Genomic DNA, 22,984 nt, shown 5'->3' with positions numbered 1-22,984 from the left:
AGGCTGCTATAGTAAATCATTTTTAGGTAACATCCACCGACGGAGATAATCCATGACCTCTCGTGTGCTGGTTAAAATTTATACTTTTGATCAAGAGATTTGAGAGATTCGAATCAATAGATCCATTGTAGTAGATTACTTTTGAATCATTCATAACATTTTAGGTTCGTCACTAAATCCAACATGCTAGTTGGAAACATTATATCATTCGGTAAGGACTTTATTTATACGAGAAATAAATTTTGAAGGAAGCTTACAATTTATGTCTTTGGGTCATCTCAAAATCTTATATTCTCACTATTACAAACGTTGAACTATCTATTTTCTTTCACTTGGTAATTATGTGTTTGTTTGGTTATGTCTTATTCACCTCGGTCTCATACTTCTCTCCTTCTCCTTGTCCCCTTGATTGATTGAGGAACAGGGACAAAAGTTAGCTCGCACCATCTTTGTCTTAGCCAGTGGCATATTACGGTCTTCTTCTTCATTACTTAGGAAATGCGGGATATTACGGTCTTCTTCTTCATTACTTAGGAAATGCGGGATATTACGGTATTCTTCTTCATTACTTAGGAAATGCGCATCGCCCGTTTATGTAACCTTGATTTGTGGTTTAGGTTGACAAAAACACAATCATTCGCTATTTTCAAACACATAATTATCTATCTATTCCTGATCAACTGATTTTCACCCACCATAGAAATATTTTGCTAATTTAATAAAATGAAAATACACCAGAAAAAAAAGAAGAAGAGAGTCTTATAATTTAATCTAAATTAAATTACTACAACTACTCTATTCTAACAAGCGTATTTAAAAAAAAAAAAAAAAAAAAAAAAAAAAAAACGTTTTTTATTCCCAAATTATATTTTTATTATTTTTATTTTATTTTTCGCGAGAAATTTAAAGCCATCTTTTGGCCGAAAAAAAAAAGAAAAAGAAAAAATAAAAAAAAAAACTGGCTAAAATGCTTGAAGGTTCTATATGCACCCACCCGCGCTCCAAAATAGGATTCGCGGTCTGTGGGGCGAGCGTAAGGGAACCTCGCGGCTCACACTGACGTAATCTACTTCTCTCTCTCTCTACACGCATAGACACAAAATCGCAGCTGAATGTGCTGACAGTTGCACAATAAGTTCCAATTCTTTCGCCTTGGTTCATTTCTTCTTCAAGTTTCTCGTAAATGCTTTGTTCAATCGCTACAGGTTCTATCTCGTCCCAATTTCCTCGTATTTTTGTTTCTATGCCACGCAGTTAGGCACATATGTTCGATTGGAAAGTGTTAGCGTCTCGAGCTGTGATTGATTTTCTTTCTTTTTCCTCTGGAATGGGTGTTTGTATTGCGTGTAATTGAGAGATAGTTGTTTGTCTAATATAACGTTCAGTATTTCGAGCTACCATGGTTATCTGATTCCCACGTTGGGTCGATTTGTTTTTGGATTTTTGCCTGTTCAATGAAACGTAAATAGCCCGGTTCATGTTGAAATTGGTAGACGATCGATTCGATTCCATTCCATGCCTGAGTTCTTGCTGACAGTTTGAATTGTCAGGGGACTGAGACCTGTCTCTTGGTCCCCCACAGATGAAGTTTTTGGTTTGAGCGAGACTAGGAGGATAATGAATAATGTGAAACTTGATTCTTCCTTCTTTGCGACTCAGCTCCATAGCTCACTGTACTGCATAAAGAATGGAAATTTTGTTCATGTGCGTCGAGGCCGATTGTCGAAACGGGACTCTAAGAAGTACATATGTGCAAAGCATAACGATTGGAATGCTCGAGTGGATAGATTTTCGCGTTTTTGTGGGCAGCATTTAAAGTCAATAAGTTTAAAGCTTAGGCCTAGACACGAGTCTTTGATGAAATGTGCCAATGAGCCTTCTGTTCAAACAAAAGCTCTATCAAGTTTCTTGCGTCCTTTGAGGAACGAGGGGTTGTTTTTGATTAGATGTTCTGCATTTGTTGCTGTTGTATCTGGTATATGCTTACTGGTTTGGTATGGGCAGACAAAAGCCAAGGGTTTTGTTGAAGCTAAGCTTCTTCCATCTGTTTGCAAAGCAGTCAGTGACTGTATTCAGCGTGATCTTGATTTTGGAAAGGTTAGAAGCATTTCACCCTTGAGTATCACACTAGAGTCATGTTCCGTTGGTCCAGATGATGAAGAATTCTCTTGCGGTGAAGTTCCCACCATGAAACTTCGTGTTTTACCTTTTACCAGTTTGAGGAGAGGGAGAGTAATAATTGATGTGGTATTGTCTCATCCAAGTGCGGTAGTTGTGCAGAAGAGAGACTATACTTGGTTGGGGCTGCCCTTTCCATCTGAAGGGACATTGCAGAGGCATTCTTCTTCTGAAGAAGGTATTGACAATCGTACAAAAATCAGAAGAATTGCCAGGGAAGAGGCGGCTGCTTGCTGGTCCAAAGATAGGGATGATGCAGCTAGGGAAGCAGCTGAGATGGGTTTTGTTGTTTCTGACAGGAGTTCAGGTTTGTATGATAGCAGCAATTTGAAGGAGGATGTAGGTCCTACTGTAGATGTTGAAAACTCTAAAGCTTTTCTTTTCATGGATGAGAATGTTCATTCGAGGGAACATCGCTGCATGGATACAGATGTGGACTATAAAATAAAGCATGCAAATGCAGAGAAGTATTTTGATGTAAAAAGCCCTGGTTCAAGGCTTAAATTCTTGTCCAGAGTAATGAAAGTACCTATAAAAGGCCAATCAAAGAGGAAGGCAAGTGGAGACAACGTGTATGTAAATAATTTCATGGCCAAAAAGAGAATTCTGAGGCGCAGTACATTGGCAGCTCAGGATTATTTCAAGGCTGCATCTGAGGTGAAGTTTGGTGAGCCTTCAGAATTACACAGGAGTTTCAATAATGTGAACCTTGACGCCTACTTGGTCAAAAGTGTGAATGAAACTAACGCGGACTCCTCTGTCATGAATACTGATGCCCAGTATGGGAAACAATGTTTATATGCCGGATTGCCTTCTCTTGAAGAAGAAGGGGGTGTTGATATTCCGAACCATATAGATGATCAGATTTCTACAGTTACAGGCTTGGGCAATAAAGACAGAAGATTCTTTTCAGTTACTCCCAGCATTAATGAGTCCAATGTGAAAAATGATGATGTTGTAGGATCTGATCATATTCCTGATGGAATATCTGATCAAATGTGTCATACGTCTCAAGCACCAACTTCAACAGGTCATGAACATCAGTCTGGAACATCTGGACCAACATCCTTCTGGGCAATGAGCCCAAAATCAGCTTTATCCTATTTTCCTAAAGATGCAGGGACAAAGCTGTTGTACCACCTAGCCATGTACTTTAAGAACTTGAAATTTGGCTTGGTTCAACACTCTAGGGTTATTGTCAATGGTGGAGATGTAATGAAGAATAAAGGTACTGAAGCAATGCTTCCAGTAACGATTGATTCTGTCCATTTCAAAGGCGGGACACTTATGTTACTTGCATATGGTGACAGAGAACCAAGGTAGTGTCTCCTCTCAAAAGTAGTTTATCTGAAAAGTTGAAACTTTTTTTTAATAATTTTTTTTTTCTACGGCACACACATATATGTATGTATTGGGGTTAAACTTTGAAGTTGGCGATCAACACAAGTTGAACAATTTTGTGGGGAATTTTATATTGTATCAAAAGGTTATAGATGAATTGAGAAACCACCAATGGCTGCATCAGGAATGCTAATAAATTGTTTTATATGCTGAGTATTAGGAAAAAATGCACAATGATGCTGCCTTTTCTTTTGGCTAGGTTCAATTTAAGATTTGCCAGTAGTTTGATAATGAACTGGGCTGAAACCATTTATATTAAGTGATTAGCTGGCAGGGAGCGTTTATTACACGATAGTAGAATTCTTTGACTGGGAATCAAAATGCACGTGGTTTAATTGATGTACTCAATTATGTTAAATGAATGCAAACACTATATGGACAAAGTCTTTACAATTAATTTATATGTCTTCAGAGAGATGGAGAATGTTAATGGGCATGTGAAATTTCAAAATCATTATGGCAACGTGCATGTTCATTTGAGTGGTAATTGTAAGACATGGAGATCAGATAGTGTCTCCGGAGATGGTGGCTGGTTATCTGCAGATGTTTTTGTCGACATCTTTGAGCAGCAATGGCATTCGAATTTGAAAATTACCAACCTTTTTGTTCCGGTATGCTACATAAGCAATGATTACCTATATTTAACTGCTGAATTGAGATTTAGAAGTCTCCGTCTGCACTAAATGATGTGTTTACTCATCACAAGTTCCCCTTTTCATCTTTATGCAGCTTTTTGAGAGAATTTTAGATATTCCAATCACGTGGTCCAAAGGAAGAGCCACCGGTGAGGTGCTTCTCTAACTTTTTGTCCTGTATTTCGACCTTTTACACTTTTTAAAAGGATATCAAAATTTTAGAAGTTGTCACCAAACGGTATTTGTTAACTTACTGATGATTTAATTATTTATTTTTGTTTTAAAAAGAAACAAAATTTTCATTGAAGTAATGAAAATAGTCTAAGGCTAAAGAATACAAGCCTGACAAGGGGGAAAAGAGAGAACCACAAGAATAAAAAACGACAAAGAACTTCCCAAATCATATAAATATATTGGGGAAAAAAAAAGCCAAGAATAGTTTAGAAGGTGTTTGTCATTACCCTACTGGCGATTGACCAGTATGGAAATTTTAAATTAATATTTTAACAAAAACTGATGCTATAAAATTGCATTTATTTTATGTTGTCTGCTAACAATTCTCTTTATTTTATGTATCTGTTTTCAGGTTCACTTGTGCATGTCAAGAGGAGATACATTTCCTAATTTTCAAGGGCAACTTGAAGTGACTGGTTTGGCCTTTAAGATCTTTGATGCTCCATCAAGCTTTACCGTAAGTCTGATGTTGTCAGTGTAACACGTTTTCCTCCATTTCATGGACCAATTCTCTGCTATACCAGTAGAAACTTAAGTCCTTTGTAAGATTACTCCTTTTGTGGTTTATAGGGGAGAATATGCCTGGTCATGTATAGATGACTGTTCCTCTTCTTTTGGTGCTAAATGGATACTTTGTGGTAGGAATTCTTAGGTGGTTGGTGAAATTCCAGTCCAATATTTATAATATTATAGAATGGGTGTCATGTTTTGAAGCGTGAGGAATTGCTTCAGAGGACAAACCTTAAAATTCACCCTAGGTATTATATTTATAATTATTAAAATTTTATGAACGTCTTAAATGCTGTCCAATTGCTCTGTAATATGGAGGATCAGAGTTCGGAAGTTTGATACGAATGGGCTCCATCCAAATTGGTGGTCTTTATGTGGTAGTTCTCAGGAGGATGCCAACCCTCTTTTTTGTTCTTGTCTGACTGTAGTTTCACGTTGGCTTAGGTTCTTGTAGGTTTTTGAGATGGCCTGGGTTCATGTCTTACTAGCTTTTAGCAAATTTAAGGTTTTTCAAGTCATTGCAGGTTATAACTTAAGACCTCAGAAGACAGTTCTACAATTAATGCCTGTACAATGTTTTTGTGGAATATGTGGTTAGGGTGGGATAGAAATATCTTTAAGGAAAGGGAGAAAATCAAGGGATCAGGGCTTCGATGAAGGCTGAAAAACGATAAGGAGCTAGGAGAGAGGATATACCCTTTTCTTGAGAATAATATCTTAATGCTACCATTGTTTCACCTATGTAGATGTTTTTTGTTTTTATAACTTCTTGAAATACTATCTAGTGCTTGGACTGAACATCCGGCTCATCGTACCCTTAGTGATCCTCCAATGCTGATTTAGAACTACAGTATCATGGTAATTCAGACATTCACTCATGCAGGAAATGGCGGCAAGTTTATGTTTCCGTGGTCAGAGAATATTTGTTCAAAATGCAAGTGGTTGGTTTGGCAGTGCTCCATTAGAGGCATCTGGTGACTTTGGCATTCATCCGGAGGAAGGAGAGTTTCATTTGATGTGTCAGGTATGTCTGTATTTAGGGGAAACTGTAGATAACTGTTTTGCCTTGTACTACATCTCATCAAATGCATATTCTTTGTTGTTTAGATGTATTTTGCCATTTCTATTGAGTACCTTTGATGAATAATTCAAAATTATTCGAATACAAAGTCTTCACTATCTTCCACAAAAAGAGAACATTGAGAGGAGAGCAAAGTCACTGAAGGACTCCTAAGTTGGTCTTTCTTCTGTTTTGAGTCCTAGGTAACCTGTTCACACTAACAATCTAACCTTGTAACTCCAAGAATTTTGATTGGTTTCTTTTAACCCCTTGTTGTTTTTGTTGTATTATGGATGTGTTATTGGTTTGGTTGAGGTGTGTTTCTGCAGAGAAAGTTCAAGAGCTTCTGTTTTAGGAGATTTTAAAGGAGAGGTAAATGAGGGTTCTTAAAGACAATTATGGAGTGGTAATATTTTGGAGATTTGAGAGCATATTTGTTTGGTCTCCCTATGGTTTCAATCACACCAGTTTCCTGATTTCATCGTTTGTTAGGAGAAGTTGGAGAGTTTTCTTGTAATCCTCATTGTAGCTTGTGTTAGACCTCACAGGATGAAAGTTTACTTTAGGAAGGGCAAAAGGAGAATTTTAGCCACAAATAACAAGAAGCGGCGGTAGTTTTGTTCTTAGGTGGTTATTTTATCTTAATTTTTTTTAATAGGGAGTTTAACTTTAATTTGAACCTTTGGGTGAACTCAATACCAAAAACCCTTGACGTTTCCCTGGTCCATGCCTTAAGAAGGGCGCTGGCGCCCGTGTTTTGGGAAGCAAAGTTTTGACTCGTGGTTATCACACAAAAAGGAGTTATAACTTCCACGTTCGAATGCTTTTGCTCTTTCATATATGTTGTTTAGTTGGAAAGATAGGGTGGTTCAGTTTTCTATCTTGTTTTGGCTTGTTAAGAGTGTAAAGAACTATGGCCCTCTCGAATTGGTCATTAGTTGACAGGATGTAATTTTCTCACTAGAGAAATCATAAGTAAAAAAAGGATGGCTATCAGCTTGGTGCAAGGCTGAATACCTTGTTCTCCGAGTTTTTATTTTGTAATTGTGTATCCATATAGGGATCATATTTGATACTAGAAGTTAGTAATTCAAAAGCTAGTAAGTTTTTGAATCTTCTTCAAAAATGGTTGTCAATTGACAAGACAACACTTGGAATGACGCGTCTACCTGGGGATTGGAGATGTGAAAGTGTTCATGACATCCAGTACATTTTCATATTCACGTTCATGCATATTTCAAGATGTGGATACTTACTACAAAGAGGATCTATACAGATCTCCCCTGTTTTCCTTCGTTCCTGAGAATGTCGTATAATAGAATTACTGTAATCTATCCCTATGAAGATTACATGTCATGCTGCCCCAGTTCTTACAGTATAGAATACTAGTATTTCTAGAGTTTGTTCATACAATAATGTTTTGACTTGTAACCTTGTATTTGTTATATTCTTTCCAGGTTCCCTGCGTTGAAATAAATGCGCTGATGAAAACTTTCAAGATGCGACCTTTCTTGTTCCCTGTAAGTTTGCTCGTACAATTTCTCTTCTACATCTTTCTCCTGGAAAATCCAATGCGCTAAGAGGGAAGTCTTTCTTATCATGACTCTCCTCGGTTATTGCGCTATTCTCTTCCTTTAAAGGCACGCACACACATGATAATAATACAATAAAATTTGGAGAAGGATCTTTTAAAGAAACATTTCCGACTTCCTTGTTGATTATTCTCATGATATGGATCAACAGTTGGCTGGTTCGGTAACTGCTGTGTTCAACTGTCAAGGCCCATTGGATTCCCCCATCTTTGTAGGAAGTGGAATGGTTTCCAGGAAGATGAATCATTCAATTTCAGATATCCCTGCATCCTGTGCTTCTGAAGCAATTGTGAAAAGTAAAGAAGCTGGTGCAATTGCAGCAGTTGACCGTATTCCATTTTCCTATGTCTCGGCAAATTTCACTTTCAACATCGACAACTGTGTATGCTATTATTAGCTAATTTAGAGTTTTCCCGAGTAAAAGCATCAACAGTTTTTATTGTGTTTTTCCTTACTTGATTAATGATCATTAAACATTGTATTCGAGTAGGTTGCTGACTTATATGGAATCAGAGCCAACCTTGTGGATGGTGGTGAAATTCGAGGGGCAGGGAATGCATGGATATGCCCAGAGGTGCACTACAGAATATAAAATTTTCTTCTCAAGACCAAGCTCTTTTAAGCTAATTTTGTTGTTTATCTTTCCTGGATGCAAGCAGTTATTATCATTATCAGGAAACTATAAATTTGTATTTGTTCCATTTTTATGGGAAGGGTGAGAGCCTAACCATTCATCCTCCTTGGTGTGAACAATACATTAGAATGTGGCATGCATCCATGTCGAGAACATCACATATAATTTGATCTCTGTCACTAAGGTTTCTCCTTCTTTCTTAATTCAAGATACTTTGTAGGGACTTGGGTGGGGATCAACCTTTAGTTTGAGGGCATCACTAAGCTTCTTTGATTAGATGTTTTGGTTGCTTTCACTATCAATTATTATGTTATAGATCTTGTCACTGACAGTGCATCTAGTTAGGAATAAGGCATGCCTCTGTGGTTGATATTCATGACTTTGACGATGAATCTGGTTAATAATATCCATAATTCCTGTCTGGTTAATAATATCCATAATTCCTGTCTGGTTAATAATAATCTAAGGCCATTGAAGGATTGAGGAAGAGTAGCCCAGTTCCATTTCACAAGGTGGCTTCTTTGTTTGGAGCCAACAGCTTCCCATATAAAGTCCCTTTATGGTTTTCCCCAAGGTTTTGGACACTTTGATAGGGTTTTTGAAAGGGGATAGAAAAATAGAGGGATACTCCAAAGGATAGATTGTGCCAAAGTAATTCTTTCACCGTTGGAGATAGTTATATTCCTTCATTTGGCCAACTTAGCCTTGAGCTTATCAGCAGTAAGGTCACAAAACAAGCTGCACCATGGATTCTCTCGGAAGGAGAAGGCTAGATAGTTAATCAAAGTGTCTACATTGTGACTAAAGTAACCAGCCTTGATCGCAGCGTTCTCCTTAATATCTCTCTTTATCACATGAAGGTCCTAGAATAACTCCTAGTATATAATAATTAACGAATGGCATTGTTATGCCCTAAAGAAATTTGGCCATTTATAATAGTTATCATTTTAAGTTCTGTGGTAGGTTGACTGCAGACTGAAGAGTAAATACGGCTGTTGGGTACTTCTGAATGAGTGTCTTAAACATAGACTTCAGGAATTATTTTTTCATATCCGTATCTTTAGGTCTTAAAAGTTTTGTTGTTGTTTCTCTTTAGCTAGAAGTTAATTAATCTCCCTATACTGATGTCATATTTGTTTCTTTCAGGGTGAGCTGGATGATACAGCAATGGATCTAAATATTTCAGGAAATATATCATTTGATAAAATCATGCATCGATATATGCCTGGCTATTTAGACTTGATGCCACTCAAATTGGGGCTTTTAAATGGGGAAACCAAAGTTTCTGGATCCCTCACGAGACCGTAATACTGTGTGCTTTTCTTTTCGTTTGTTAATTGAAAACCGTCTGTCTTCCTCTTTGGATCTGTTAGCACTATTATTTCATGATTATGTTTTCTAGAATTTCCTGGAATTTCATTATTTTTTTGGCTGTTTACATCTTTCCCTATTTTCATTTCGGCAGGAGGTTTAACATTAACTGGACTGCACCACTTGCTGAAGGATCATTCAGGGATGCTCGTGGAGATATCAATATTTCCCATGATTATTTTATTGTTAATTCCTCCTCTGTTGCTTTTGAACTGTTTTCAAAAATGCAAACATCCTATTCTGACGAGAATATGCTTGATGAAGAAGCTTTTGATGCAAAGAGGACTCCATCATGTACTATTGATGGAGTGGAGTTGGACTTACATATGCGTGGTTTTGAGTTCTTGAGCTTAGTCTCCTATATTTTTGAGTCTCCACGGCCTACACATCTAAAAGCAACCGGAAGGGTAAAGTTTGTGGGGAAAGTTTTGAGACCTTCGGCTAGTAACTCTAGTCAAGATTTTAATACTGAGAAGAGCAATCAGCAGGTGCAGACAATTGGTGATGAGAATATAAATAGTCTCGCTGGCGAGGTTTCAATTTCTGGTCTTAAGCTAAATCAATTGATTCTGGCACCTAAGCTTGCTGGGCAATTGAGCATGACTCGCGAGTCAATCAAGGTTCTATCTGAAGTCCTCTCTTGTAGGAAAAAAAATATATTAGTTTTCTTTTTGAAATTGACATGTGAATTTATTTATTTGTTTTGCTTGTTCAAATATCTCTGCGTACGGTATCTCCTTAAGTTTTCAAATACAATTGCTTTGGTTTATGGTTTAGCTTCAATTGGCTTGTGTTTCTGGATATGATGTCTCATTAGCCTTAAGTTTTCAAATACAATCTCTTTGGTTTATGGTTTAGCTTCAGTTGGCTTGTGTTTCTGTTTAGATATGATGTTTCATTAGGTTTAGCGACGTTTAAAATATCCTAGAGCTTTAATACTCTCCGCCAGTCCGTTGTCTTACAAGTTTTTTCTAGTCGGAGCCAAAATTTGATGATCTTTTGAATTTATAATTGAAGGGAACCAAACTAAGTATGGAGTATAGTTGGAAAAAGAGTTAGTTATATAACACCATGGTGAATAATAGAATCTAGCTAAATAATACTTCGTTCCGTTGTTCTTTATTTCTATTAATTTCTCAATAGTTCCTCTCCAACTATAATCCCCAGCACAATGCCTTCGCTGCTTTTACCAGAAGTGTTGCTCTCCCTCAATCTGACATATGTTGTCTTGTGCATCTGTATCAAAGACCCAATATATCTAAATTTCCTGCATCAAAGAGGTCCAACAGTTCTTTCCCAGGGTACAACTAATAGAAACTCATGCCCAACACTTTCCTCTGCCCCCTACACGCTAAACACCAAGATGGACTAAGAATCATGGTTGAGGACCTCCTCTGTAATCCTTCTGCAATGCTTAGTCTTCGGGGCAACATGTGCACATAATGAACACCTTCTGAGGAGCAATCCGGCAGTATTTGTCTCATCCTTTCATTCCAAACTGTACCTGTGTATTTTTTCTTTTAAACTTCTTATAAATTTTATTTATTTTTAAAATTCATAACTAACCTTGTATCCATTATGTTAAAGAAGGGGGATCTATTGGAGTCACTCAATTAATCATCTGTCAGTTTCTTTTCACAATAACAGACCCACTTAGATCGGAGGACTTTTTTGTAATCCCTCTTTTTGGAAAAAAAAAGACGAGTTGTCCCTTTTTCCTTTAGGCTGTCTTGGCCCATCTGCTGCCTTTGTTTTCGAATGGGAAGTGTTAGCTTGTTTCTTATTTTTGTAATTAAAAAAAAAAAAAAAATAACACTCCACCCACCATTGTTATCCATACCCTCCCACACTTACCTGACAGAGGCATTGGTATCTCTTAGACCACTTGAGCAACCTGGGGAAAAGTTGCATCAGGGGATGAGATAGTAGTCATTAATCGCCTCTTTGAAAGGAAAATGTTTCTTCACTTTTCTAATCTTCTTAGATTGTCTCTTCTATTTGTTTCATAACTTTACCCTCCTAGGCTTATCTCCTAGCAGCATACCCAAATAAGTGATTGGTAAAGCATTTGAAGTACTTGAAGTACACTCCAAGTTCTAGACACTAAATTCCATTAACACAGTTTTCTTCCCTTTCCACTTTTTCAAATTAACCGTATTCCCAAAACCAGTTCAAAAACTTTTGGAGCTTTAAACATGTTTCCATCTTCTGGTCATTCCCACAAAATAGCATCAATGGATTTAAGATGAGTTATATGAATGCTGTTTCTTCCAAGTTCCAGCTCAAATTCTTCCAACTACCCTATTCTCTCTCTGTGGCCTAGCATTCTACTATGTGCATCTCTCACTAACACAAATAGAAAAAGGATAAGGTAGGCCGTTCCATATTCTCCTCAGAACTTGGTCATGGTTCTGTCTCTTGAGATTACTCACAAGTGCACTTTCATCAAGTGTCTCCTCTTAGTAATTGATCACTTTGATGCTTCCAGTGTCTCACTCAATCTTAATCTTGAAGTCCATACTTAATGAATTCTTTATATTGGCTAGAAATGATGCGGACCCATAGTTCTCTTGGGTCAGAAGATGTTCTCAGTACTTTTTTTCGTCAAGAAGACCTTGCTCGTCTCTGATATCTTGAAGAGCATCAACGAATAAACAGATCCTTTAGTTATTAGGAATGCAGTTCAGTTAGCGAGATATCATAACAGTCTGTTTTGCTTCCTGTTTGCGTTCATATGTTCAAGTGTGAGATTTTTTATGATCTCTAAAATGTGTAGACCTTGTTATAGATTTTTTGGGTTCAGATGTTTGTCAATTTATTGTATGAATTCAAAGAAGTGCCTTCCAATCTAGCTCTTGATAAATCTATTTATCAGTGGTTCTTTCTTTTGTGCTCTATCTTCTCTCTGTTGTCGTAGTTGGATGCAACAGGCCGACCAGATGAAAGTCTTTCAGTAGAAATTGTGGGGTCATTGAAGCCAGGCTCAGATAATTCTATAAAGTCGAAGTTGTTCTCTTTTAACCTCCAAAGGGGGCAATTAAGAGCCAATGTATGTTACCAACCATTTCGATCTGCACATTTGGAGGTATACATATTATTATGATTTTGAAAAGAAGGGATCTTTTGTACTTTTCGTGACAAGCTTGCCCCCCACACGGCTGATACCCAAAGAACATGATAAGCTGATTATGATCTCCTTATTCTTTGTCTGTTGGTTATAGTTACGTCATTTGCCACTTGATGACTTGGAGCTGGCTTCACTTAGGGGAGCAATACAAAGGGTAAGGCACTCAATCTTGCTCTTGATACAAATTTTCCAAGGGTGCATGTTCATATCTATAATTCTATCAATGGTAGATGAAGGGGGTGGATAAAGGCAACAAGAGGTTTGTGACAGAGAGACCCTCTTTCTTCTTTCTTTTTGTATGGGTTGTTGATGTTTTAAATGGATTGATCAAACATCACATTCACACATCTCACATAAACTTGCTGATGATACTGTACTTCTTCTGTAAAGATAATGAATAATTTATAAAGTTTATGATTGATTTTAGCTAATTCAACGGGCTTTTGGTGATCTTATTTTATTGAAGTTTTGGAACTTAGTCTTAGATGGAAATTAACCATTTTCCCACTCTTTCTGATGTGATATCTTCTTTTTCCTCTTCTTCCATTTTTTCTTCATCTATTTTATATAGTTGTAATCTTTATTTGAACTGAATGATAATTTCCATTTCATATTTGTTGACAATTAGCTACAGTTTATATTTGAAGCTTGTACTCAACAACGCAGTTTACTTTCAGGCAGAAATTGAACTTAATCTTCAGAAAAGAAGAGGCCATGGGGTTTTATCAGTACTTGGCCCAAAATTTAGTGGCGTGCTGGGTGAAGCTTTGGATATAGCTGCTAGATGGAGTGGAGATGTGGTAAGTCCTAAGCATATGTCTACTAGCCTTTATTATTCCATAAACTTTTATTATTAATAAGCATAATCAACTCCTGTTACCTCCAATCTTTGAGTTGAATTTTTCTCCCTATTATATGTGGATGATAAAATATATCAAATAAAACTGATATTTTTTTGCTATGGAGTTAAAAATGATCCATACTGACAGTGGAGTCGTTTTTACCCACATCAAGTTGACAACACTGCTGTACAAAATTAACGTTCTGCCTGATTATCTCACTATACCCCTATTATCTTTCACTCAATTTTAGTGGGCCAAGATCCATACAAAGGAAAGAGGAGAATGTGAGTGAGGAAGTGGGGTGGGTTTTATTTGTTTATTAACTAATGTTATTATTATTATCATTATCGGGAAGGTTGAAGGACCTCCCACTCAACGTTCTTGATGGTGGGAGTCAAGGTTAATAAATTTATTTTAACAATGATCTTATTTGATAAAGATATGTCATAGTTAATTAATTTACGTAGATTAGATTAAAGCTTTTCTGGATAAAATGATATTAGAGTTAATAAATTTATGTTTTGAATAAGATGCGACACTTTTCATTAAGAGTATGAAAATAGAATACTGCTCAGTCATACAAGCTCCAAAAGGAGCAACTTCTGAATCATATATGAAATTTACAAAAGGGGTATATTATCCATAATGCTTACAAAAAGACCTTCCCAAGTTAGAATGAGGGAGGTATGATTATTGGAAGCAAAAGTAAATTAAGATGAAAATAAGAAGACAGAAAAAAACACCAACAAAGTAAACATAAAGCCCTGCAAACTCACCATAACTTGAAAGCTCCGAAAAATACACTGATTTCTTTTCCACCGTAACTCAAAAAGAATGGCTTTGACTGCATTAGTCCAATAGCCTTTGAACTCATTGAAGGACCACTTAGAAGTTGAATGACGTTATCCTTCATTAAGTTTGAAAGTACCCTTTGAAGTTTGAAGATTGAACAAAGCAAATAAGTTGAACCAACACCACCGTGAATAGGAGAATTCAAAGAAAATATGGTTGAGAGAACCCCCAAAACCAAACAAAGAGAGCAAACCCAAGGCAGAAGAAAATGGTTGGGAAGCTTTTTCTGCAAAATTCTGAGGAATTGAGGCTGCCATTTATCATAACCCATATAATAATATTGATTTTTCTTAGGACTCTGATTCCTGGATTGCTGCAAATAAATCTTATCCATAGGAGATGAGGAAGCCAAATAGCTAGACAAAAATTTGACAGTGAAGCCCAAAGATTCAAGAAACCACCTAGGGGTATCCTCCAAGTGGTGAGCCTCACCGCCAATCTCTTCCTCCTTTAAAAGTCTTCTAAAGAGGATATTCCGTGAAGACATTGAACCATTCTAATAAGAAGAAACTGAACCATCTGGATTAGAAACAATTGCTTATAATCTAGGACACCTTGCCTTGACACCATTAATCCATGTGTCTAGCCAGAAGAAAATACGTCTTCCATTTTAGACATTAAAAAGCACAAGGAATCCAACTTCTTCTAAATACTAGAAATGCTCACCCAAGGGCTTCTAAGACTCAAATTGCCCTTTCCTTTCATGTGCCAATTGAATCCATTTGATTCGTGTATACTGACAAGTACCTTCCTCCATTGGGAATTGGGTTCTTTAATGAATCTCCAACCTCACTTTGCAATAAGAGCCAAGTTCCTGTGGTTCAATGCTCCAATATTGAGACCACCATGATTTTTTTGAATAAGAAACAACTTCTGAATGATATATTGAAAAGTTATAAATGTTCAAGGGATACGAATTCTCGAAGAGATTGAAAAAGAAAAAGAAAAAGAAAGATGCAAAACAACAAATATATCCATAAAGAGATTTTCCTATGAAGATCGAAGAACTTTTTCAATATCTTCACTTGAAAGATTTGGAGAGCTTGCATTTAATATCTGAAGAGGCTTCTCTGTTAAATCTCTTTAGTAGTGGTCTGATTGTAAAGGTTGTGTGTTGAATAAGAACTTTGTTCCGACTTGGAAAGGTTGTTGCCCAGTTTTAAGCCTTTTGTCATTCTGGTAAAAAAACTCTGGTGGAAGCACAGATGATGACTTACGTTTTGCTATCTCTGTTCAAGTCATTGCTTTCTGATCTTTTAAATCTATTGGGCCCTTTCCTTGTTAGATGTTTCAATCTCTTTATTATTTTATTCAAGTATTTGAGCTTTTATACTTTGTTCCTGCTATTTAATATCTAACGATGTACTTCACCCGCATGCATCTTTAGATCACCATTGAGAAAACTATTCTAGAGCAAAGCAACAGTCGTTATGAGCTTCAAGGTGAATATGTGCTTCCTGGAAGCCGTGATCGAAATGTTACTGGTAAGGAAACTCATGGATTTTTGAAGAAGGCAATGGCTTCACATCTGAGCAGTGTCATATCTTCCATGGGAAGATGGAGGATGAGACTTGAAGTTCCAAGGGCTGAGGTTGCTGAGATGCTTCCACTGGCCCGACTTCTTTCACGAAGTACAGATCCTTCAGTTCACTCAAGATCCAAGGTTATTTCCTCTTCACTGCAACAAGATTGATTTTTTTTGTTATTATCTTCTAAAATGTGGTCAAGAAACCTGTATCTACTTAAAACTTCAACCATAGCTCTACCTTAAAGCATGCCCTTTTATTTATTCATTTGTTATTTTTTTATGGTGTGAACTTGTAAGGTTTGACGTCTAGCATTTTGATGGAAATGGCCATAACATTTGTAGAAGGGTTTATTTCTTTGGCTTCCAACGCCATATTGGGCCATTCTTATTGAGTACAAAGAAAGTTTGTATGCGTTATTTCTTAATTGAGGCATTTTACACAAGGATGGGGGGAAGACCTTAGCACCTCTTAGTTGTAATTTCTTTGAAGTTATGAGATTACTTTTCCCATCTTTGGGCATCAGAAGAGGGTTATTTGTTAGAGAGGTGCGTACTTGGATTGAGTTAACTGAAAAGCTGGAAGGTTTTCGTTTGGGCCAAGGGGATGACAGAATCAGCTGGGTCTTGTACTCTTCGGGTTCTTTCTCCACTAAGTCCCAGTTTCTGACTTCGGCTGCTTCCAGAACTCAATTATTGTACCCTTTGAAAAAAAAGATCTGGAACTTCAAAATACCGAGGAAGGTGAACACTTTTCTGTGGTCATTGGCTCATAGGGGGTTTAAATACACAGGAAAGATTGCAACAAAGGTGAACACTAGCATAAGAGCAGTGAAGAAAACCTTGCCTACACATCCTTCTGCGTTTGATCTTATCCCTGTAGTGGATTTTTTGTTTTTTGTTTTTTTTTTTGTGTAATGTGGTTATTAATGAAATGTTTGTTCTATATTAAGGAAAAAAAAAGTCAAATTGAAGCAAACAGCTATCTTAGGGCCCGATTTCTTTAGTATTGTACAATATAGTCCATTAAAAAATAAAGTTGATAGAGTAAAAGCTTACCTTGCAAGAAAGTAAAAAATGATGGAATTTTTAATTTGTGTGAATTTTGTATGTGAAGTGTGTTATTGTTACTTGGTAAATTTCTAAACTTACAACCAAATGCAGGATCTTTTTATTCAAAGTTTGCAAGCTGTTGGATTATACACTGAAAGTGTTCAAGAGCTGATCGAGGTACTTTTTGATAGAATGATCGAAAGCTGCAATGATTTAACTATTTCTGACTTGCTTTTTTCACTCCTTAGTCTGTACCTTCACAGAAATGTCCTTGTTTCTTTTCTTGATCAATGATCTTGTCTTGAGCTGCTACATTCACAACTCCATCATGCTTTGTCTTTATCTTACTTTTCCAGGTGATACGGAGGCAATTTATTCTATCAGATGAAATTGTCCTTGAAGATTTGTCTCTTCCAGGCTTATCTGAACTCAGAGGGCGCTGGCGTGGCTCTCTTGATGCAAGTGGTGGAGGCAATGGGGATACGATGGTAGATCTTGAATTATAACTTTTAGCGCATAAAAAGTTCACTTTTCTTCCTTTTTGTATCCAATTATTGGCGATGGTAATTTGAATTATGTGGCTTTAAACGTTCTGGTTGGAAGTTATGTTGATGAACTGAAAGTATGTTACTTTCTAAACCTTGTCCTAATGTACTAAATAAGCAGGTGCACACTTCCTGAAATAATGATGTCAAAAGTATAATACTTTATTGAGTTTAATTGTGGAAACTGCATGCTATCTCAGATTAACAATAGAAATCCATATCATTGCTGCCCGAATTATTTATGGTGATCTGTGGCTTGGATGATTGGCTTCGAAGAATGACCGTCATTCCTTGGTGGTTTTGTCAGGCAGAGTTTGACTTTCATGGGGAGGACTGGGAATGGGGAACCTACAAAACGCAGCGTGTTTTGGCTGGTGGTGCATACAGCAACAATGATGGTTTGCGGCTAGAAAAAATTTTTATCCAGAAGGATAATGCCACAATTCATGCAGATGGAACTTTGTTTGGCCCTATAACTAATCTTCACTTTGCTGTTCTAAATTTTCCTGTCAGTCTAGTTCCTACTGTGGTTCAGGTAGTTGAATCTTCAGCAAAAGATCTTGTTCACTCATTGAGGCAACTTGTAACTCCAATTAGAGGTATACTGCACATGGAAGGAGATCTCAGAGGTAATCTTGCAAAACCTGAGTGTGATGTGCAAGTAAGGCTCCTTGATGGTGCCATTGGTGGCATTGATCTTGGTCGAGCCGAAGTTGTTGCTTCCCTTACCTCAAGTAGTCGTCTTTTGTTCAATGCAAAATTTGAACCAATTATCCAAAACGGCCATGTACATGTTCAAGGAAGCATTCCTGTGCTGTTTTTCCAAAATAGCGTGACAGAGGTGGAAGAACTCGAAACAGATACAAGTAGGGCAACTTTGATTCATGCTTGGGGGAAGGAAAAGGTTAGAGATAAGTTCAATGACAGAAAAAGTTCTAGAGAGCGAAATGAAGAAGGTTGGAATACTCAATTGGCTGAAGGCCTTAAAGGATTAAACTGGAATCTTTTGGATGTAGGAGAAGTTAGGGTTGATGCAGATATTAAAGATGGAGGCATGCTGTTACTTACAGCTTTGTCTCCTCATGTCAACTGGCTTCATGGAAATGCTGACATCTTACTTCAGGTGAGCACACTCCAATTTCATCATGGGTTTATATCATCTAATTTCTTTCACACTGTATTTCAATTACATATTCTCTGAATAAATAGGTAAAAGGGACCATTGAGGAACCAGTACTAGATGGATCTGCATCTTTCCACAGGGCTTCAATATCTTCGCCCGTGCTCCCTAAACCACTCATCAACTTCGGTGGTACGGTCCATGTAAGATCAAATAGGCTTTGCATCAATTCCTTGGAAAGTCGTGTAAGCAGAAGAGGGAAGTTGATTGTGAAAGGGAATCTGCCCCTTAGATCCAGTGAAGCATCCCTTGGTGATAAGATTGATTTAAAATGTGAAGTTCTGGAAGTACGAGCAAAGAATATTTTCAGGTTCGTTGTCTAATTTACGACTTTCAAGTACTCCATGATGCACAATGTGGCTTAACATTTTTTTTCTTTTTGTGGTCTCTCTTTGGCTTCCATGACAAATAATTTACTAGTGTTCCTCATTTTCTTGTTATATGACATTGAATGTTTAGTTTTTGAGCAGTTGAAATCTCTCTCATTTTTTATATATATAGAAAAAATCCTGTTTAATTTTAGAAGACCTCTAGTCCATGAATCTCAAGATTCATCCATTCTTCTTATGTTGTTACATAGCGTTCGGCTTCCCTAACTATAGTATTTCCGAACATGTTCTCTCGAACCTTCTAGCATTCTTTCTAGTAAATCTCCTCTCTCTCTCGTTTGTTGATTCATCCCACCTCTTCTAATCCCCCTTTATTTGGCTCTCTTTAGAAGGTTCAGATTCAAAGAAGTTTAGGCTTTTCTCTTCATTTTTCCAAAGATCTTCCTCTTCAGTTGTGAGACCCCAGTGGATAATGTGTTATGGAGGTTTTATTTTACTATGAAAATTTGGTACTGATTTTTTTAAATGTTCATTGTAAGTTTAGCTCCTAACGAGGATTGCCAAGACATGATGAAGGAAGTACTCATTGATCTTCCCTTCCGTAACACTGGGTCGATTCTGTGGTGGACAGGCCTTTTTTGCTATTACTTGGAGTATCTGGTTAGAAACATATAGGATAATATTTTGTGATTCGAGTCGTGGGAGGAGAGGATTTGGAGTATAGCACACTTCAGTGTTCTTTATTTTATTTTATTTTATTTTATGTTATTCATCTTCAGTGTTGTTTCTGTTGTTCCATGAAATTAAGATAATTATTTGTATCTTTGATCTTTGAAATTGCAGTGGCCAAGTTGACTCTCAAATGCAAATTACTGGGTCAATATTGCAACCAAACATCTCCGGAAATATTCAATTGAGTCGCGGAGAAGCATATCTACCACATGATAAGGGTAGTGGAGCTGCTTCTTTTAATAAAGTGGTATCAGACCAATTCAGTCCCCCTACCGGCAGCTCTAACCAAATAGTTGCTTCCAAATATGCTTCACCATTTTTCAGTTCAGAATCTACAGCGTCGAAAACTAGGTTCGATGCACCCCGAGGTGATATTCGTATTTTCTATCTCTGCCTCTATACCTTCTCGTTATGCATGAATTTCACAAGCATTCCTCTTGCTCTGACACACTTATATATCAGTATTAGGGATAAACGCTAATGTGATTAGTTTTTTTTCTTTTTTGCGAAGGACTGCTCGTATTTTTTTTTCTTTCGGTTTGAGACGTAGTGGACTCGGTCTGACTTGAATGTAAAACTTTTCATTCAAGCATGTCTCCTCGCTCTTTTGAAGATCATTATTTTTAATCATATTTGGAACTCGAATAGAATAGCTAACCAGTGGCCAAAGCATCTAGAAAGAAAGAATCTCCCTCTGGAGAGCTTTACGCCTATTCGAAACTCGAGTCTGAAAAATGGTCATTGGGTTTGATAGGAACACAATAGATGCCGGCAGTGAAGTAATTCAAACAATAGTGACAGCATGAAGTTCTATTTTAGTATAAATTCTTTCCTCTGTAGGATTCTTAAGTGGTTTTATCTGTCAATCTCATGACTTTATATGACTTACTACGTGAATATAAATAGTGAAAATACAAATAAATTATTATTCTTTTTTCTTTTTAACGTTTTATCGTTTATTTCGCTCCGTATCAGATAAAGCAGCTGACAGTGAAAAGGAGTCCAGAAATGTAAACATTAAACCTAGTGTCGATGTCAGCCTTAGTGATTTGAAGCTTGTTCTTGGACCAGAATTAAGAATTCTTTATCCTTTGATTCTCAACTTTGCTGTTAGTGGAGAGCTTGAGCTTAATGGGTTTGCTCATGCTAAAAGTATTAAACCAAAAGGAACTTTAACTTTCGATAACGGTGACGTAAATCTCCTCGCAACCCAGGTATCATCGAATCTTTCCTATATTGGTTCTTTTTCTATACAAAAGAAAGTGATATTAACCTTTAACTATGCAGGTAAGACTGAAACGGGAGCATCTAAATGTAGCCACTTTTGAACCTGAGAATGGGCTAGATCCCATGCTAGATTTAGCTTTAGTCGGTTCCGAGTGGCAGATTAGAATTCAAAGTCGAGCGAGCAAATGGCAAGACAAATTGGTGGTGACGTCAACCCGTTCGGTTGAACAAGATGCTCTCTCACCTACTGAGGTAATTATCAGAATGACAACATTTGTTTCACTTCTTTCAATCTTCAGATAATATGAACTGTTAATGTTTAGGCTTCTGTTCTAGAAAATATCCTTTAATCTAGTTGTTCCGATCATTACTTGCAATCACAGATCAAGGATCACATTCTGATTTATAGGCAGTTTATTCTGACATCCTAATACCCTTGGCTTGGCTCAGGCTGCTCGGGCATTCGAGAACCAATTGGCAGAATCGATATTGGAGAGCGATGGGCAATTAGCCTTGAAGAAGCTCGCAACTGCTACGCTCGAGAAGCTAATGCCTAGAATAGAAGGAAAAGGTGAATTTGGTCAGGCTAGGTGGAGACTAGTATATGCTCCACAAATCCCGAGTTTACTCTCCTTTCCGACCACCGATCCTCTCAAATCGCTCACCAGTAATATCTCGTTTGGCACTGTAGTTGAAGTTCAGCTTGGAAAGCGCATTCAAGTAATATCTCATTTTGGCTATGATCTTAAGAATGTTATATAAAGTAGAATGAAAAGATGAGACAATCTGTTGATATGGCTGAATAAGGATTTTGTTTCATTGTTATTATCTTCTAGGCCTCCATTGTTCGCCAAATGAAGGAGTCAGAGATGGCCATGCAATGGACATTCACTTACAAGCTTACAAGCCGCTTGCGTATGGTCCTTCAATCAGGTCCAGCAGCTCCAGCTCAACGAACGCTCGTGCTCGTCGAATATTCCGCTTCATCGCTCGATTAATTTGTTTCTCCACACCCGAATAAATCTTCATTTAAAGGTAACCTGTAAATTTGTATGATTGATTCATCACTCAAATGAATGAAGCATATTCAATTCCTATATCTTCTCCTGACTGCAATTTGCAGCATAAGATTTTGTAGCTCATGTTATGAATGTGGAGAATGTTGTCCCTTTGTAGATGAGGTAAGTTGGGAAGATGGTAAAATTTTTTAACTCTCAACTTGTTCGTCCTCGTGTTCTCGAGAATCGATTGGAGTCCCTTTTTGTAGCTTGTTTCTTAGCTCCCGTTGTTTGCAGGGGCGTCGTTTTTGTATGACCTTGTATTCGTTTTTTCCCAATAAAAGTTCGGTATATCATTGCAAAAAACGTCCATGAGAGAATGATAGCTATGGTTTAAAATCAATTACTCACTTGAGTTTTGTTTGGCGGGCTGAGTATGGAATGCTAATGAATTCTCGTTGACCACGTCTTAGAGGAGACCAGGTTTATTTGTCGTATCAAAAGTTGAATCGTCTCCGTCTTTTGTATATAGATGTAAGGCTCTTCTGTGGAGGTGCACTCCGCGAGTCTCATTGGAACCTCTAATAACTACTTGCTTCTTTTCACTCTTATTCTAGTTTAACACGAGAACATTGACCGGTTCTATTTCTACTGTGGAAAGAGTACCAAGACTTCAAGTCCTGGTCTACAAGAAAGACTTCATGTCAAGTCCTATTTCTATTGTGACTAGAATCGAGGAATGAGTAGAGATTAATTAATTCAACTGGGAAAGACTTTAACACGGATAACGTTGCTCGAAGACTTCAAGTCCAACTATCAGCTCTCAAACCTGCATTGTGACGAAAATCGATGAATGAGTAGAGATTAATTAATTCAACTCGGAAAGACTTCAACCTATAGTTCAAAAGGGTCCTAGTCCCCAACTATGACAATGAATAGGGTTCGAAATAAGCTCTTAA

The 22,984-nt window shown here is 37.2% G+C and overlaps 1 protein-coding gene across 1 annotated transcript; it reads left to right on the top strand.

The window, feature by feature from the left end:
• The first annotated feature begins 999 nt into the window (after positions 1-999).
• Positions 1,000-22,126, top strand: EMB2410 (embryo defective 2410). The gene is made up of 23 exons (XM_023679125.2): positions 1,000-3,497; positions 3,992-4,190; positions 4,309-4,368; positions 4,801-4,905; positions 5,842-5,982; positions 7,476-7,538; positions 7,762-7,992; positions 8,101-8,184; positions 9,391-9,548; positions 9,710-10,235; positions 12,533-12,700; positions 12,837-12,896; positions 13,420-13,542; positions 15,824-16,099; positions 17,126-17,191; positions 17,371-17,502; positions 17,867-18,682; positions 18,769-19,049; positions 19,912-20,168; positions 20,776-21,014; positions 21,088-21,279; positions 21,478-21,747; positions 21,864-22,126. Exons 1-23 carry the CDS (start codon positions 1,618-1,620, stop codon positions 22,023-22,025), a joined length of 6,489 nt encoding a protein of 2,162 aa, XP_023534893.2. The 5' UTR covers positions 1,000-1,617; the 3' UTR covers positions 22,026-22,126.
• Positions 22,127-22,984: the final 858 nt, after the last annotated feature.

This window comes from Cucurbita pepo, chromosome 6 (genome assembly GCF_057944985.1).
Source record: "Cucurbita pepo subsp. pepo isolate OVF chromosome 6, ASM5794498v1, whole genome shotgun sequence".
Taxonomy (NCBI): domain Eukaryota; kingdom Viridiplantae; phylum Streptophyta; class Magnoliopsida; order Cucurbitales; family Cucurbitaceae; genus Cucurbita; species Cucurbita pepo.
This window is presented reverse-complemented; position numbering and strand designations above follow the sequence as displayed.